The sequence below is a fragment of the Vitis riparia genome, chromosome 16 (assembly GCF_004353265.1).
Source record: "Vitis riparia cultivar Riparia Gloire de Montpellier isolate 1030 chromosome 16, EGFV_Vit.rip_1.0, whole genome shotgun sequence".
In the NCBI taxonomy this organism is placed as follows: Eukaryota; Viridiplantae; Streptophyta; class Magnoliopsida; order Vitales; family Vitaceae; genus Vitis; species Vitis riparia.
The window spans coordinates 18,318,278-18,333,070 of record NC_048446.1 but is presented as its reverse complement, the minus strand read 5'-3'; the positions used below and the strand labels follow the sequence as shown (position 1 = coordinate 18,333,070).

At 35.5% G+C, this 14,793-nt stretch overlaps 3 protein-coding genes and 1 long non-coding RNA gene across 5 annotated transcripts; 1 reads left to right on the top strand and 3 right to left on the bottom strand.

The window, feature by feature from the left end:
• Window positions 1–152: 152 nt before the first annotated feature.
• Window positions 153–915, bottom strand: LOC117933674. The gene is made up of 2 exons (XR_004654352.1): window positions 833–915; window positions 153–442 (listed from the first exon to the last, which is right to left on the bottom strand). It is a non-coding gene; the product is annotated as an uncharacterized LOC117933674 (long non-coding RNA).
• Window positions 438–2,375, top strand: LOC117933672 (gibberellin 20-oxidase-like protein). The gene is made up of 2 exons (XM_034855147.1): window positions 438–1,221; window positions 1,504–2,375. Exons 1-2 carry the CDS (start codon window positions 851–853, stop codon window positions 2,120–2,122), a joined length of 990 nt encoding a protein of 329 aa, XP_034711038.1. The 5' UTR covers window positions 438–850; the 3' UTR covers window positions 2,123–2,375.
• Window positions 2,376–3,749: 1,374 nt separating this feature from the next.
• Window positions 3,750–7,323, bottom strand: LOC117933673 (probable prolyl 4-hydroxylase 12). The gene is made up of 7 exons (XM_034855148.1): window positions 7,164–7,323; window positions 5,645–5,767; window positions 5,331–5,388; window positions 5,150–5,251; window positions 4,676–4,733; window positions 4,418–4,590; window positions 3,750–4,314 (listed from the first exon to the last, which is right to left on the bottom strand). The coding sequence occupies exons 1-7, from the start codon at window positions 7,232–7,234 to the stop codon at window positions 3,946–3,948; spliced, it is 954 nt and encodes a 317-aa protein (XP_034711039.1). The 5' UTR covers window positions 7,235–7,323; the 3' UTR covers window positions 3,750–3,945.
• A 976-nt stretch (window positions 7,324–8,299) lies between these two features.
• On the bottom strand, window positions 8,300–13,370 carry LOC117933671. 2 transcript variants are annotated; one of them, XM_034855145.1, is made up of 6 exons: window positions 13,287–13,370; window positions 11,684–13,019; window positions 10,239–10,297; window positions 9,824–9,952; window positions 9,295–9,430; window positions 8,300–8,784 (listed from the first exon to the last, which is right to left on the bottom strand). In XM_034855145.1, exons 2-6 carry the CDS (start codon window positions 12,386–12,388, stop codon window positions 8,452–8,454), a joined length of 1,362 nt encoding a protein of 453 aa, XP_034711036.1. In that variant the 5' UTR covers window positions 12,389–13,019; window positions 13,287–13,370; the 3' UTR covers window positions 8,300–8,451. The 2 variants fall into 2 exon arrangements, with proteins under 2 accessions (XP_034711036.1, XP_034711035.1); XM_034855144.1 differs by lacking the exon at window positions 13,287–13,370 and having other exon boundaries at window positions 11,684–13,263.
• Between the last annotated feature and the right edge of the window lie 1,423 nt (window positions 13,371–14,793).

The following is a 14,793-nucleotide window of genomic DNA, read 5'->3' as shown; positions in this document are numbered from 1 at the left end:
TTTCTTTTAAGGCAAAATGGAGAAAATGAAAATCCTTTTGCAGTGTCAAAACTGTGCCATTGGATCCAGAGAAAATTACTTATCAGTACTTATGCCTAGTTCTTCAAAAAGCTTGATGGAAATGCTTCTCCCAGAAGCAATTCAGAAAAGCATTTCCAAGAAAACAAATCACCCTTCCTTGCTGTATTTGCTTGTTTTGAGGTAGAAAATAATGAATGAACCTAGTCAACAATTTCATCAGAAAAGAATCAAAATTTAGAAGCCTATGCATTCATAACAGAGCTTTAAATATCAGCACACCTCCACCATTCCTGCTTCTTGCTTCCCCTTTGCTCCCCATTTAACAACTCCATTTCATTGACCTTCACAATAAACAATCCTATAATTATCCTTCCAGAACCGGCCTAGCTGTTCTGTACCAAGCCCTTTAAAATAGCTGTTCCTGCATTGAAATCCATGAAACTTGTAATACAACTTCTTCGTAGCCTATTATATAAACCAGAACACCAAACATGTAGAGTAAATTATTGAGATGTCCATGCAAGCGTGTACTTTCATTGATCCTAGTTCAATTTTAAATTACTCTTCTCGACGACTACAACATATCCCAACCTTGCTCGTGCTAGGTTTTGGACCACAAGAGCAATTCCTCCAGATGCTTTAAACTCTGAAAAAAGTCAAATCTGGAACCTTTGATGCATGAGTTATAACAAATCACTGTATCATATAATGCAAGTATGTATGCATTCACATTTGAGTATGCATGTGAAGATAATGTTCTCTCCCTATATATTTAGCAGTGCTAACCCCCCAATCTAACTGAAAAACTAACCATATCTCATTTTCCTTGATGGGGATGATGCCTGAGTCTCAGACTTCTATAGAGCTTCCTGTTTTTGACATTGGGCAGTCTCAGCCATTTGATCCATCATCTCTTTCATCCCTCTTGTTGGCCTGCAAGGAATGGGGTTTCTTCCACATAACTAACCATGGAATTTCCATGGATCTTTTCAAGAAGCTCAAATCTCTCTCAAACTCTCTCTTCTGCCTCCCTTCTGTTTCCAAGCTCAAGGTTGGGCCTTCATCATCCTTGAGGACATACACTCCCCATTTCATTGCCTCCCCTTTCTTTGAAAGTTTTCGTGTTTCTGGACCAGACTTCTTCACCTCTGCACGGAGTTCTGCAGAAGTAGTCTTCAACCACCCGAATTCTGAATTCAGGTAAAACTAAACATTTCACAGTTGCATGAAATTAGCCCATTCTGATGCATTTTCCATGTCTTTTTGAGAGGGGAGTTGTCAGCATGCTTTGAATAGACTCATCCAGAAACTACAAGAAGACAAAACAAAAGAAAAAAAAAAGGAAAAAGGCATGACCACCCAAATAAACCTATCCATTTTCATTTCCTTGTGACTTGGAAACAGCCCAGTCAGCAGTTGTGATCATTCATGTTGGTTAAGCTTCATTTCATTTTGCTGTCACTAATTCATTTGCTTTGACAGTGAGGTGTTCCAGGAATACTGTACCAAGATGTCTCAGCTCTCAAAAAGTATCATTGAGGTTGTACTGATGTGTCTAGGAAATGATTTTGAGAAGAGACTATACGAATCCGAATTCAACAACTGCAATGGTTATTTGAGAATCAACAATTATTCACCACCAGAGAGCACAAAAGAATCAGAAGTAGAAGGGCTAGGCATGCACACTGACATGAGCTGCATCACAATTGTATATCAGGATGAGATTGGTGGGCTTCAAGTGAGATCCAAGGAAGGGAAGTGGATGGACATAAACCCATGTGAAGGAACACTGGTGGTGAACATTGGGGACTTGATGCAAGCTTGGAGCAATGCAAATTTAAGATCATCTGAGCACCGAGTTGTGTTAAAACAACAGCATGTAAACCGACTCTCCCTCGCTTTCTTTTGGTGTTTTGAAGATGACAAGGTAATAATTTCACCCAATGAAGTGGTTGGAGAAGGGAATTCGAGGATCTACCAACCATTTGTTTGTGCAGACTATTTGAAGTTCAGAGAGAGCAATGAGAAAGGGAAGTTTGAGAAAGTTGGGTTCACTGTAAAAGATTTCGCTGGTATTGGGGAATGCATGGAGCTTCTTTAAGGTACTGTTTCATTGTTGAGTGAGAACGAAGAACTAAAAATAAAGAAGAATGGTTCATTGGGTTATAGCAGAAATGGAATCTGGGGGGTGTTTAAGCTTGTTAGATCACATTCTTTTTAGTTCATTGCAAGTCTTCACTTTGTGTGCTTACCACTTACGCCCTATTCATTGTATTTGGTGGTTTATTTGTTCATGTTTCCCTTCTACTACTCACCACTTTTCTAATAAGACCTTTCGCTTGTGTATTTGCGTATATACATGTACTTACATGTGATTTTATGATGCATAGTTATGTTTGAAACATTGGAATAGAGAATGGGAATGGGAAATCAATTCCATTCCTACTCATTAAAATGTTTGGATTGTTTTTTTACAAGGGGAATATGAATAAAAGTATTCCCTTGTATGGTAACCAAATCTCACTCTCGCTAAGATTTTAATTTCTCTCTTCTACATAGTGTTATGGTTCATCTTCATTCCCATCCTATTCCCACATACCAAACGCATCCTATTTGATCCAAAAATATGCGCAAGAAACACCAAAACAGAGGGCTCAAGGGAGAGGTTTTGATCCAAAAAGTTGAACCAGCAATAGCAATTTTTATGTCTAGATTTATGCCATCATATTACACTGAAAAATAATGAGGTCTTTCAACAATACTCTACAGGGATATTCACAGAGCATCAATTCAGAGAAACAAATAGAAGAACTGACCATTTTCTGTGATTAAGGCTGGTGTATGCATGCATTTTATTAAAAGAAACCTAATCTAAAACAGGGCTTTAAAGTTCAAACATGAGGTCACACGGAAAGCCCCTGGATGCAACTCCTCTAGGTCAAACAGTTGCAATATGAAATATACTAGGGCACAAAGCTGGCAATTTTCCATAAAATAATCAAGAAATGTAAGCTAAAATACTCTGACTTGAAATCCAAATTGCCAATTCTAATTTATAAAATGCTAGTGTCAACAGCAGGAAGAATGTAATCTGTAACCTTGTGTTATTCATGTGAGTGATTAAAAATAATATTTCAACCAATTATTTGTTTAATTTTGTGATTATGCTTGGCCATGAAGCTTAATAATGTTAATTAATTCATAAGGACAGCTACAAAAGAGAGCATGTAAGGAGGCACTAGGTCAAATTACACCTTAATTTGCCTGTCACCAATAGCATGTTTAAGCCATGTCCACCAAGAAAGCCCCTGGTGACATGCTGCATCACATGCTATAGCTTCAACAGCAAATGCTGGCTTCAGAGCCAGTTAGGTGGTTTCCATACCAATGCAAAGTCCTTCTAGTCATACCAAGCAATGGGTAGGTGGGGATTAAGTTAGATTAAACTCCAGCAGGTTCAAGAATCAGCCTGAAACCTGTAAAATAATCAATATCTAGAAATATGTAGAGGAACACAAATCATCAATGCAATGGGATGATGAAAATATCTATGAAACAAACCTTGAATGACCAAAAGATTCTTCTGGAATCAACATATTTAGTTCAACTAGATAGCTTTAAGTCTTGATTTAATGGTGTTATTGTCCATGCTAAAGATAGAAATGTGAAGAAGACTGCAAGAATGTAATCAACTTTCATTCACTCCAGAAATGAGAAGAAATCTACTCTAGTGGTAATCAACTCCAATTGCATATTTTTTTATTGTCACACCGATCACATAATATAAGTTGTTCAACAATCCTACAACAAAATTTTCTTTAATCTGACAAAAAAGCTGAAATGATGGGGTATAGAACAAGCCTTAGAAGACGCTGACTTTTTTCTCAAGAAAAAATCAAAGGAATAGGCATGTGAGGTTGCCCATCAGCAAACATTGCAACTCTTCCTACATGTCCCAGAGTAATCTGGGGACCCAATCATGTAGATAGGATTCCTTTGACATTCTCCAATGCTAGCCCACTTTGGACAATTTTCATCCTCATCGGTGCATTCACCTCCATCTGACTCGAATGAAACATTTTCCCTTCCAATTGCTCTTAGGTGAAAGAATTTGGTAGCACACCACATTTCTCCCTCGAGGACAGGGCATCTAGCATAGGAGCTACTCTTATCAGGTGAAGCATTAGGATGAACGTTGAAAAATAGAATTGCATTCCCTTTAACAGGTCTCAAGCCAGAACTACTCTCTGTACAATCAGATAATATCCCACTCTTTGACTGGGAATTTTTTAACTGTAAATAACGAGTAAAGTTTGATTTAGAATTAAAGGAATAAATACTAATAATAATAACAACAACAGCAAGAATAATAGCGTGTAAGATGCTTGCTTCTCACCTCTGACTCTGGGAAGAAAAGCTCTCCGCCCCTGGTGACATTTGAGAGATGCAACAGAACTGTTGCCATCAAAGGCTCACCGAATTTCGATGTGGATTTATTACTAAAATAGTTATATTTCTGTTTGGCATTTTCAAACTGGTACTGCACAACCTCCAAAGGCTCACTGTTTTCTAAAGATGAGAAAAGATGAACTAATAATTAAAGAACAATAAATTATGGCATGTAAGCAATAGGACCAGGACCAAGGAGAAATACCTTTAGGAAGAAAAGTCCAAGCCGAAATCCTTTTCTCAATCCTTGCAGCCACTTCATCCTAGAAGACACAGACAGTGATTCAAGTGGCAGAGGTTTTATGTCGTAGAACTATAATCAACGGCACTAAGATGTTAAGCATCTGGGAGCATCTTGGTAGTGGTAACTAGCAAATCTAGGTCCCAAATTGGTAAAGCTGATTATTGTTTATACAGGTTATGATTTAAAATACTATGAAGGACAGATCAGAAGGATAACAGATTGAATTTCCAAGTTGCATGACTAGAAAACAAGTACTTGGCCAGTTGGTGCATATTTTTTCTAATCTGATAAAAAATTACCAATGAAACTTCTTAGCACCTACTGACCCAGAGCATGAATGGGAGGCTCCATTTTAATAAGCTTGTAGATGCAGGACTCATACCGATTGAAAAACAAAGACAAGTCAATAAGACTGCAAGGAAAATGGAAACTCACATCTATATACAAGGGACCTTCTGAACTTTTAAGCAGCCTCTTCATGACAACATTCCCTGAGTCACCACCATTTGTTGCAAGCTCCTCTTTCTTGCCACGTGCCTAAACCCAAAACGAACCTTCAGAACTAATGCAGGCTTAATAAATCGGTGCATTAAAAAGTAGCATAACGTGGCATTACCAAAAAAATAAGGTGATCACACTCCTCATCAGATAGAAATCCTCTGTATAAGAAAGCCCTATCCCAAAAAAAGTAATGTCAGATTGCTAACAGGAAAGTGATTCTACAAGTGGTGTGCCCTAAAATGGATCCTTTCTGCACCAAAACCTATTGAGGAAATCATTGTACTAGACAACAATCTGTACTTCAGAAAGGAAATAGATCTCTACGAGCAGCACAGTCATTCACTAATAAAAAATATACTAAACTTAACTCTGATACCATGTGGCACATGGAGCAAGTAACAAAATAAGTAGCTCACCAAAGTACCAGACCTTGGTTGCCATGAAAGTTGGATAACTCGTGACGGGTCAACTCTGTTATATTCAATTGAATGGCCCAATTGTACAGTAGTTTCCTGGTTCACCACTTTATTAATTCTTAACTCCTTCCTGATACTGAAAAGGAAAAGGGTAGCAAAGAAAAACAGTTATATTAGCAAAAGATTAACATGCTGGCAACTCTCCCACACCCATCCCCCTTCCTCGCTTACTCTAAAGAGAGAACTTCTTCCTTTTTAGCAACTTACACAACTAAATACAGCTCAAAGTTATGAACATAGGATCATCATGCAAGGTATCAAGATTGAAAAACTGGAATTGGAACAACAAGCATCCAAGCCAAGTAATAAACACTTCATCTCCTTATCGTGCTACACATGGCACTACTTGATAACCACTTTTTGGGAATCCAACATCCCAAAAGGATCCATAATAGAGGCCCCGCCACCCCATCTCAATTTGGTACTGTTTTAGTCTGTTTCTAAAAGCTCCTTGTCTGTTCTTGCCTTTTCACCACTATTTTCATTTCAATTTTTAGAAGACATGTGCACCAAACACATTTTCTACAATGTTGCAGTTTTTTCTCCTTATAATAAAGAAAAAATCAAGAAAGCACGTCCAAATGGACCATAATAAAATGCTTCTCAGAAATTAATTATGATTTTTTTTCCAACAATGGTCCAAAGATAGACAACAAGAAAATTTGTAAAAATAAAACTCGAAGGATTAATTGAACTACCACAGCTACAGCATGATTAATAGAAACTAGTAAAATAGAAATGACTTAACTTAAACTGTCTAATTCAAGGATTCAGAGTGAACTTGGTAAACATATTCCAAGAACATTTCAGAAATTACCCAATGTGGTGCTGAAAGTAAAAAAGGAATAGACACTCTATATTTGTCTCAGAGTAGAATTCTTTATCTTATTAAGAACACTTCATTTAAGCTATATATAGAACAAAATCCAGTAAATCCACATGGAATTAACAACTTTTTCTTTCTAAGGACCAAATCAAATCTAAACAAACCCCCCTATCCCACTAAAAAAACAACATTTAATTGTCAAAGAAAAAAACCATTTCCTCCATTCCCACTCAGCCAACATCATGTATGCACGTATATCACATGGCATCACAAGAACACTGATAAAAAACACTATGAAGTCCAAATATATACCAAGAATTGCTAAATTGCAAAAAAAAATCGACAAATCTATGGAACCCGTTAAAATAAACGGAAGCAAAAGTAGGAGAAATATGAGAATTGAACCCAAAAAGACCGACATACCTCTTCTACACAAAGTCGTGATGTTGTTATATTCAGTTTCTGTGTATACAAACATTTCTTACATAGCATTATAACAGAAACCCAGATCAAGAACAATATGAAATCCAAAATACACCCAAAAATTACTGAAATTGACCAAAGGATTACAACAAATCTATAATACCCATCAAACAGAAGCGAAGAAAGTAAAGGTAAAATGTGAGAATTGAGATGGGTCTCTTACACTTGGGTGGAACAATCACAGAAAGGCCACGTAAACGCCAAGAGAAGAACAATCAAAAGAAGGGAAGCCATCTATGACGCCCACAGCAGGAGTGATTTCAGTGTACGGACAGAGATTAAAGGTGACAGACCGAAACGGTTGCGGATTCGCTTGGCTTTCTCTTTTGTTGGGTGTCTTGGTGTTGTGATGCAGCATCAGGGTTCATGCAGGTGATGGCCCCAGAAAATGACAGGTGGCTAAACAGTATATGCCTTTTTTTTTCTGTACATTATATCAAATTTACTGAAAATTATTTTCTTGGTGGATTTAATAATTCCCACCTTAATCAAACATTTTTTAACTATCACATCAATTAGAGAAATAAGAGAATGAATTGAATTGAGGGCAAAAATATTTTCAAAACTTCTCTCTCTCTCTCTCTCTTTTTTTTTTTAGCTTATTACAAATTGTGCTCTTTCAAATGTTAGAATTTATTAATTTGAACTCATTTATTTTCCTCCAAAGGATTGAATTTGTCTACCTTTTTGTATTGAAGTTTGAATCCGAATGATTTTTGTAATAAATTCTTTGACAAACATTGCAATATTTTACAAGATGAGGTAAATAAATTCTTCCAATTTTATAATATTTTTGTAGAATAAAAGTTTATTTGAAAATATAAAATGTTTTTAAACTTTTTTTTTATATTTTAAAAATAATTTTTATTTATAGTGTTTTATTTTTAAACATTTTCTTTATTTATATAATTATTTTTTAAAAAATTCTCAAAAAATAAGTGAAAATATAAAAAGATGTTCCAATGTTTTATTTTTATTTTTAAGAACAAACATTTATTTTCTATTTTTTTATTTATTTTTATTATCTTCTATAAAATATCTTGTTTGGCATAGACTATATTGATTCCTAAAAAGTGAAATGAACTTAAAGAAGTATTTAAAAATAATTTATTGATTTTGAATCTATTTTTTATTTTTTATTTATTTTTTTTATTTCTATTTCTATTTTCTTTCCTTTGAATTTTTCTTCACTTTGAATTTTTCTTCAAATTTTCTAGCAACAAAGATAGCCTTTGACTTTAAAGAACAGAAAACCATGGCGAGACTAGCTATTTTCCTCGAGGGATCTCACAAGATAAATTTACTGCATGAGAGGTTCCTGCTGGTTCATATTCAATACTCACTTTCTCACCAACAATGTCAATTTACAAGAATCAAGTACAAATGAATCAATGAATGTGGTTTACTGGAAATTTGTTCTTCAATCCTGTGATCTCCATGAAATTACAACATCAGTTACCATCGTTTGGTTTTTTGAACACCATATGACCCGATTCATCCTTCTCAAAAAGACGTTCGATTACTTCATCCCAGCTTTCTTTCTTCTTACTTGTCTTGGATGAACCATAAGAAGATCCCTCGCTTGATCTGCTGGAATTCTCCCCTTCCTCGTGATCACTGAAAGTTCCATATTGAGAAGGCGAGTAAGCATGGGGAACAGCCAATGAAACAGCCCTCTGCAATGCAGCCTTGTACTCCTCACTGTGTTCTCTCTTTAAAGTCTCCTGCCTCTCCATTTTCTGCTTTGCTGGGATCTCCATGATCTTATCTTTTTCTAGCATTAACTGAGGTCATAAGAAAGAAGAGACAACGGTTTAGAGTAAACATTTTGGAAGGAAATACAACTGGAAATGTTAAAAACATAAGAAATCATTTTCGGGTTTCGGTTGCAGAAATTATATGATACATAATTGTGTGTCAGTCATTGCAATTCCATGGCAAAGACTTAAGACTAAATTATCATTTTTCAATGCTTAAAGCTAGTAGGATACTTGCAAAGAAGGATTAATGCTGGTTGAATTGTTAGGTTAAATTGCTGGACAGAACCCCCAATTGAGAAAGTCAAAGAGCGGCAGGCCACAGGAAAAAGATGAGCAAGTTCGTCTAAACTAATGAAATCGGTCATACAGATCAATTACAAGAAGTGTGTGTTAGGTGGTTGGGAATTCGGTTTACAATTTCTGACTAACAGAAGCCAACAGGATTTTTAAAACAAGAGGAAGACACCATTTACTTTAAAAGCAACCTTAACCTACTTTCCATTAGAAAAAAGGGAAAAAAGAATGAGGACTTACATCCAGAGCCCTTTGGGCTTCTCTCTCTATCCAAATGATAGCATGGTCAGAAGTGGCATTACAAGAAAGAACAATACGCTCAAACCTCCCATCTACAGGTACTGCTGTCCTCACAACCGGGGGAAATCTTCCCATCCTGCCACAAAATATGTTAATACATGTCCTTCCCAGTTATCAAAGTCTAAAGTTTCCTGCCACCTTAAAATTGATCAACATATCTTTTTGACTTAATAGTTAATAAAGAGTAGACTTCGGTGTTCAATATGGCAAAGCAAACCCATTGTAAAATCTCTGATATTAAAATATTATTGTAGTTTGTCGGAAGGTATCGACTTTCATAGCAGAGTACATGAATGGTTTCAAAATGGAAAAATGTAATTTTAACATATATGAAACAGTACTAGTAAAATGTAATTCAAGAATAGTAACAATTCCACCATTTCTCATAATCATATTATTTTTTTCTATTTTTCATAACTACAATGATCAACTTGAGTGGAAACTGTGTTTCTTATGCATCTGAAGATACCTGAAAGGCTTTCTCTCAACAATGTGATAGAGGCGACCAGGTGCATACAGCCTCCTTGGATCTCTGAACATCTTCTCTTCAGGGATGCATGTATCTTTCATGCATCTTAGGCATAATAAGCATGGCAAACTGTTCAATAAAAGAAAACCAACCACTTCAGTGTTTTGAGTAGCCAATTAAAAGGTGAAAATCTAAATTACATTAGAAAAAATTGATGGCAATGCAATCCATAGAACAATTGGAAGTTCTTTGCCCAACAAGTCTCCCAGGGTTTTATTGGAGCATTTATTTTGTTTCTTCGTGAAAATTAACGGCTGTAAAGATATTAAAATTAAAATAAAAAAAAGTACGACTTTTTTTAAAGAGCTTATTAACTGGACAACTGAAAAGGAGATGAAGCCCAGATGTCTTTTACCAGAACAGTGACTTAAAAATGTCTTCCAAAGGGGTGGCTGTCCGGGGTAGAAAGTCATCCTGTTTCAATGTGAAAACTATTATTAGAACTAATACCAACATTCTGATTATGAATGTAAAAGCTTTTAGGGAAACAAATACATCCTGGACATACATCATAAAACTTAATGGCAGACAAGGTCATATTTTTATGTATCTGATCCCTTGTCCACTCAAAAGTGCACAACCAACTTATGTCTGCTAAGTGCCCATTTTGTGCTCAGAAAGAAACCAAAAGTGCAGCTCTCCACTTCCTTCATCCTTCTGGAAAACTTCTTATTAAATTTCACCCTCCTAATGGGTGAAGGAAACAATGAAACTCAAATGGTTGCTTTTATGTATCTTCAAAGCACCAATTATAACAATTGCCTTGATTATGTTCTTAAACTTATTAAAGAAATCTATGTTTCATATGTCCAAGTGAGTGTCGCTTACTTTAAAACCTATGAAGTCCAAAGAATCCATGAATCATCTTCCGAGCATAGCCTTACTCTTGTTCTAATCTCATTAACATAACTAAGCAGTCAGCAAATAACATGGATGCCTACTCAAATCATCTATGAGGATAACAGACTTCTGATGCAGGCTTACAGCTTACTCTGATAGTAAAATCACTAGTTTCTCTCCAGTGTACATATGCCATTGATGTCCCCTTCAGCGTCTTGTTTAAGTCAATATATCTAATGTGAATGTGTTAAACATGTTTTAAATGGTCTCATTCTTCTTCTTCTTTTGAATATAACTAATTCCAACCATCTGAAAGCCATTTCTATAGAACCTATCAAGTAATCAGAAGCATTACCATATCCGTGCTATGAGTAGACTCTATCCCTTTTGAGAGCACACATATGGACAAATTCTTTCTACCTTTTTTTTCTCTTGGAGATTGTTAACATAAACTGTCATGTGAATAAGCATAGAGTGCTTTTGACCCAGTTGTCTTTCACGTAACATTTCAAGTGAATTGGGATTGAAGAAACAAAATTCAGGAGCAATAATTCAAAAATGTGTTCCCCTAGAAATGTAAATTTTTTTTACCCATAGCAATATGGTGTAAGCCTTGCACTAAAATATAGGAGCTTGTAATTGTTTGCCTTCCAACTCAAAATTAACCAAATGCTAAAATTTAGACATGTGAACCAGTGCTTCCTACAATGATGATATACAAATCAAGCAAACATGATCATTCTTCTGGACAAGCTCCTAGCCTACAAATATCAGCATCATCAACAAACAAAAGCATAACAAAAAACAAGAACCAAAAAGCTGTCAGAAATGTCGAATGTATTTCAGTAAAAAGAGTGTAACAGAGGATGAATATGCAGGAAGAATATCAATTCAGAAGCATTATCCAAGCTCTTACAAAATCAAGAAAAATATTAAAGAACCAGCACAGTATAAACTTGCCTGGAGCACAACAGAATTGATGAGATCTGCATATCTCACTGCCAAATTTAACGACATGCACCTTGCAGGTGCAATTGCATAGCACCTGATCCTCTTCCGGTCAATGTTGGCCAATTTATCCCTATTATGCACCACCACCATTGTCAATAGTGCAGCCACCCCAGATCCAAGGGAATGACCAGTAAAAGTCAAAGTGTAATTTGGATACTTCTCCACCAATTCCCTCAAAACATCACACTCTGCATCCAAAACCCACCCAGCTGCCTTCAAAAGCCCATTGTGGACATAACCACCATCAAATTTCCTTTGCCCAAGCTTATTATCCAACAGAACTGCATAATCACTCTCCCTTGCCAAATTAAGCCCCCTAATGGCTAGAACTATATCAGCATGCTTATGATCCAGATATAGGATATAAGGAGGAGCACAACCTTGCGTATCTTCATAAGTTTTTTTCAGAATCAACCAATCTGGATTAATTTCATAACCTCCAGCAGGCTCCCAGAGAGGGTGATGGAGATCTTCTTCATAGACAGCTAGGATGTAGCGGCAGAGGCGGGGAACAGGCTCAAATTCTTCAGCAGTAGAAACACCCCAAGTTTCACTGTCATGGCCTGCAGTGTGGAGACATCTTTTCCATGCCCAGCGGGCACAAGCTAGACAGTAAACACATTCAAGGAGAGGGATGCCACAGACGATCGACATTGACTTCTATGGCTTAAGCATGATAAGATTGATAAAGCAACACGGTCTTGGATGCAAACGGCACTCTAATCAAGAGAATGAGTCACAGGCAAGGAACTGAATTGGACACTGAACGATAAGATTTGACACTATGATACAGAAATTTCAATGGATAAAGAAATAAAGGTAAATTTAAGTGGGGACAAATGCATTATCATGAGAAATTCAAGATGGGATATGAAGTATGATTTGATAATTCAACTGGACACTGGAATTAGGAATATGCAGATGGCAGGAGAATGCTTGTATGAGATTCAAAGCATGAAGCAGGAATTCAAATGGGCACAAAAATTATGAAATTTTTTGCAAGATGGACTACAAAAATATACAAGAAAAAACGGATATACAAAAAAGAGCTTGAAAAGGATGAACACCCAATGAAGAAATTAACAAATGGGCATATCCAGTATCTGAAGAATGGATTCCAAATCAAACAAGAGCGAGCTAATCAAAGGGGAATTGCAGGAGCAATACAATCTATTCTATGCCTTCTGCTCTAAAAGAAACACCAACTCGCTGGGAATCCCACCACTGAGGCTATCTGTGTACTGAAGAAGCAACAGTGATCATCAAACACTGATGCCCACAAGTCCTACATTCAGAAAAATAAAAGGAAAGAAAAAGAAACCCAATAAAGTACATACATGAGTGTTGATCAAAGAAAATGGAAAATTGAAACATCAAGGACCAATTCCATGGAAAATACAAAGCTTCTGGTGAGAAATGATAGAGACAGAGTTTTAATGTATGAGACAGAGTGAGCAATTGCTGAGTTGTAGTAGTACATGACAACAAAATGGAAAGAAATTGAAAGGAGAATAAAGATAAGGGATTTGAGATTCGAGATTTGAGGGTTTACCTGCAAGTCAAAGCCCGTCTATTTATTGCAGAATCCGCTATGGGAGCCATGTTTGATGAACAGAAGTGTAAAAACCACATCATTGGCTTTGATGGGTAGTGGCAGACATGTGATTTTCTGGAAGTTGTCGGGGCATTTTCGTCTTATTTTGTTGAGTGTCCCTCTACCCGTTGTTATTACTTATTACTTTTTAGTACCCTAACCTCACGTAACACACCAGTGACCAGCCATTCTTTACGGTTTATTGGTAATTTCCTTTTTGGTTCCCTTTCTTCCTCTCCTTTATTTATTTATTTATTTATTATCTTTATCTTGTCAAATAATATTCCTTAGAAACTAAGGAACTAAGAAGCCTCCATGATTGAAAATATGTACATGGCACGGTTTAATTGATCATATTTTTGGATCCTAATCTTATTGATTACACTTTTCAATGTATATTTTTTAGATAGTGTGTACTCTAACCAATCTTATCATATACAACTTTTTAAAAATAAAACAGAAAAACTCCGCAATAAATATAATAAAATTAAATTTGATTTGATAGTGATTTCTAAAATTTAGGAAACACTTTTAAAATTTTAGAAAATCACGTGTAATATTAAACAATCATTTATAGTATTTTTAAAAAAAATATATATATTTCTTAAAAAACATTTTTACTGTAACATTAATGCCTATATAATTTTTAAATAGTTCAACTTTTTTTTTTCAATAGAAGGATTATTTTGCCTGTTTTGATATACATATTCCATAAATATATCAATAACATGATTTTACACCGCTTTAAAATTCGAGGAAAAATATATTCTTTAAATTATATTGTTGTCAAGATAGGAAATAAATTTTAGGCAATATCTTGGTATATGATAAGAATGTGAATTAGGTAACGTTACAAGATGGGGGGATTGGTAGGGTTGATGGTTAACCTTAGCCTATCCCGAACTAAGAAACAATCAAACTGATACTTAATTCAAACTAAATCCAACCTCAATTTTCTATGTTTGGATTAAGTTCAAGTTGTTTAAGTTAGACTTAAGTTGATTGAGTTAAAGTTGATCGAATTGATCAAGTTGTATGATTCAAAATATGTTATTATATAAGATAAAATGCATTATAAATATTATAAAAATATTAAATTAGGTTTAGGTTAGGCTCGGATTATTTGAACCTTAGACTAAGCTCAACCCAAATTGAGTTCAAATTGAAAAGACTTAACTCAAGCTTAATTGAAATATTAAAATTCTTACCCAAACCAGTTCAGATATTGAGTCGGGTTTAAGTTGAATAGGTTAGTCCATCCAAGTTTCACCCTTAGAATGAAGGGGTTATGAAAGGCAATTCAAATTGATTTGGGCCCTCCCACATGGGGGTTGAGGTACAATGGGTTATAAATTTTATCAAAGACAAAATCTAAATAATAACTTGATTTATTAATTATGTGATTAAACATGGCCATGTTTGTTTTATTAGTTTTGAGACACCAAACAAGTGTATGATCTCAATA

Bases quoted from the DNA above. Each gene is read 5' to 3' on its own strand.
- LOC117933672 (XM_034855147.1), top strand. From the start codon at position 851: ATGGGGATGATGCCTGAGTCTCAGACTTCTATAGAGCTTCCTGTTTTT. The intron at 1,222-1,503 runs GTAAAACTAAAC...TTGCTTTGACAG, and splicing joins CACCCGAATTCTGAATTCAG to TGAGGTGTTCCAGGAATACT.
- LOC117933673 (XM_034855148.1), bottom strand. From the start codon at position 7,234: ATGGCTTCCCTTCTTTTGATTGTTCTTCTCTTGGCGTTTACGTGGCCT. The intron at 4,591-4,675 runs GTATTTCTCCTT...TCTCATCTTTAG, and splicing joins TTGGACTTTTCTTCCTAAAG to AAAACAGTGAGCCTTTGGAG. The intron at 4,315-4,417 runs GTGAGAAGCAAG...CGTTATTTACAG, and splicing joins TTTTCTTCCCAGAGTCAGAG to TTAAAAAATTCCCAGTCAAA.
- LOC117933671 (XM_034855145.1), bottom strand. From the start codon at position 12,388: ATGTCGATCGTCTGTGGCATCCCTCTCCTTGAATGTGTTTACTGTCTA. The intron at 9,953-10,238 runs GTAAAAGACATC...TTTATTGAACAG, and splicing joins ATTTTTAAGTCACTGTTCTG to TTTGCCATGCTTATTATGCC. The intron at 8,785-9,294 runs GTAAGTCCTCAT...TTATGACCTCAG, and splicing joins AAGCCCAAAGGGCTCTGGAT to TTAATGCTAGAAAAAGATAA.